Source organism: Naegleria gruberi, assembly GCF_000004985.1.
Source record: "Naegleria gruberi genomic scaffold NAEGRscaffold_48, whole genome shotgun sequence".
NCBI lineage: Eukaryota > Heterolobosea > Eutetramitea > Acrasida > Naegleriidae > Naegleria > Naegleria gruberi.
Window position 1 is genome coordinate 339,155 of NW_003163279.1, and position 2,043 is coordinate 341,197.

General features: G+C 34.9%; 1 protein-coding gene across 1 annotated transcript in view; it reads right to left on the minus strand.

The window, feature by feature from the left end:
- Positions 1–1,438: 1,438 nt before the first annotated feature.
- Positions 1,439–2,043, minus strand: part of NAEGRDRAFT_51792 (uncharacterized protein) — a gene marked incomplete at both ends in the record, with an annotated part of 1,467 nt that continues 862 nt past the window's right edge. The window contains one exon of the mRNA XM_002673248.1: positions 1,439–1,934. Within this exon, the coding sequence (XP_002673294.1) occupies positions 1,439–1,934 (496 nt within the window). The remainder of the gene's footprint in view (positions 1,935–2,043) is intronic.

The following is a 2,043-nucleotide window of genomic DNA, read 5'->3' on the forward strand; positions in this document are numbered from 1 at the left end:
AGATATTTTTAGAAATAAAACCTATAGCGCTGTTAGCTCAGCGGTTGTATAATGGCAATGTTCACTAATGGACGTGCGATCGATTCTCGGTCATTTTACTCATTTTTTGTCTTTAATAAGGTTTTTTTTTTGTTTACCCTAAAGATACAGAGCCATGAATATGAAACTTTCTCAGATTGTTCTCCTCATCTAGGGAAGTGTATTCATACTTGATACTTGTATGATATATTGTAAATTGACTGAGATGGAGTATATTCTATATATTGAAATGTGACATTTTGAAAGATTGTTATTATTATCATATTGAATTCAATTCTAACACTATAAAATTGATACCAGATGTATAATAGTGTGATTAAACGTAATTTGTAAAGTTACAGGATGATTGTATTTACTTTCATTGAGATGGAGTGTTCACTAAGATATATTAAGTGTTGACATTGAACATTTACTGATTAATTTTATGAAAATAGTTTGAAATATTTCTAAACTATTGTAGATGTATTTAATTGATGCGTAAACCATGTGGTATCAATTAAAGACTGATTGTACATATAATGAGTGAGTTGGAGTATAATCTATGACATCATGTCAAATTTCTATAGTAAATTGATAGAGTTGATATCTCACCATCTACTTAACCAATATTCATGAAATTGATATCATATGCTAATTAGAGTGTCTACATATCATGATATTAATTTCAGTGAAAATGGAGTTGTTGCTATATTTCAGATTTCCAGCCATTCCATTGAATTACCACCATGTACTATCTACGGATGCATTTCTTGAAATGAAATTATATAATTTGAAGAAAGTCCACTTTGTTTGAGATGTGGAACTCGATATTATCATTTATTTTGAGATTAGTAATTTTTCCTATAGTATCATCCTTAATTGTCTTAATTGACCAAATTAGGTCAAGGAGAGATTTCAAAACATAAAATAAATTATATTTTCGAGATTTACTAATGATTTCCAATCGATTGATATGTATTTTGTTGATTGAGGATTTGGTTCTCTATATTCAAGATTTCCTCCTAATCTTCCAAGTCAACCTTGATATTTCACCCTTTACCTTACTGAAAGATGGAATATTCACCAAAATGTCTGAAAACTAAACCACATACATTATTTGAGATGTATAACACGATGGTAGAGTTGAATAGAGTGGTCATTTTCCAGATTTTCATCCGTGTTACTCAGTTGACTAGATGGTATGATAGAGTTGAAATCATGAACATGAAAGTGAAAATAAACTTAATATTCTATCTCTACTCATCGAATGGAGCATTTTCATGTATATATTGTTGATTGAAGTGATATATTTGATAGAGTTGGTCTGACTTGTCTTTCTCTAAAGTCAACCATAATATATCAACATTTACCTTCCCATGGTACCATTTCTGATTTTTATGATAAGAAAATGAATTCTATATCAGGGTTTGGGGTGGGGTTGGTTAGGATTCAGAGTTGATTTATTTGGGTTATTTAAGAGATTACTTGGTGGGGTTTGGGTTTGGGTTTGGGTTTGGGTTTGGGTTTGGGTTTGGGTTGGGTTTGGGTTTGGGTTTGGGTTTGGGTTTGGGTTTGGGTTTGGGTTTGGGTTTGGGTTTGGGTTTGGGTTTGGGTTTGGGTTTGGGTTTGGGTTTGGTTTGGTTTGGTTTGGGTTTGGGTTTGGGTTTGGGTTTGGGTTTGGGTTTGGGTTTGGGTTTGGGTTTGGGTTTGGGTTTGGGTTTGGGTTTGGGTTTGGGTTTGGGTTTGGGTTTGGGTTTGGGTTTGGGTTGGGTTTGGGTTTGGGTTTGGGTTTGGGTTTGGGTTTGGGTTTGGGTTTGGGTTTGGGTTTGGGTTTGGGTTTGGGTTTGGGTTTGGGTTTGGGTTTTGGTTTGGTTTTGGTTTTGGGTTTGGGTTTGGGTTTGGGTTTGGGTTTGGGTCTGGGTTTGGGTTTGGGTTTGGGTTTGGGTTTGGGTTTGGGTTTGGGTTTGGGTTTGGGTTTGGGTTTGGGTTTGGGTTTGGGTTTGGGTTTGGGTTTGGGTTTGGGTT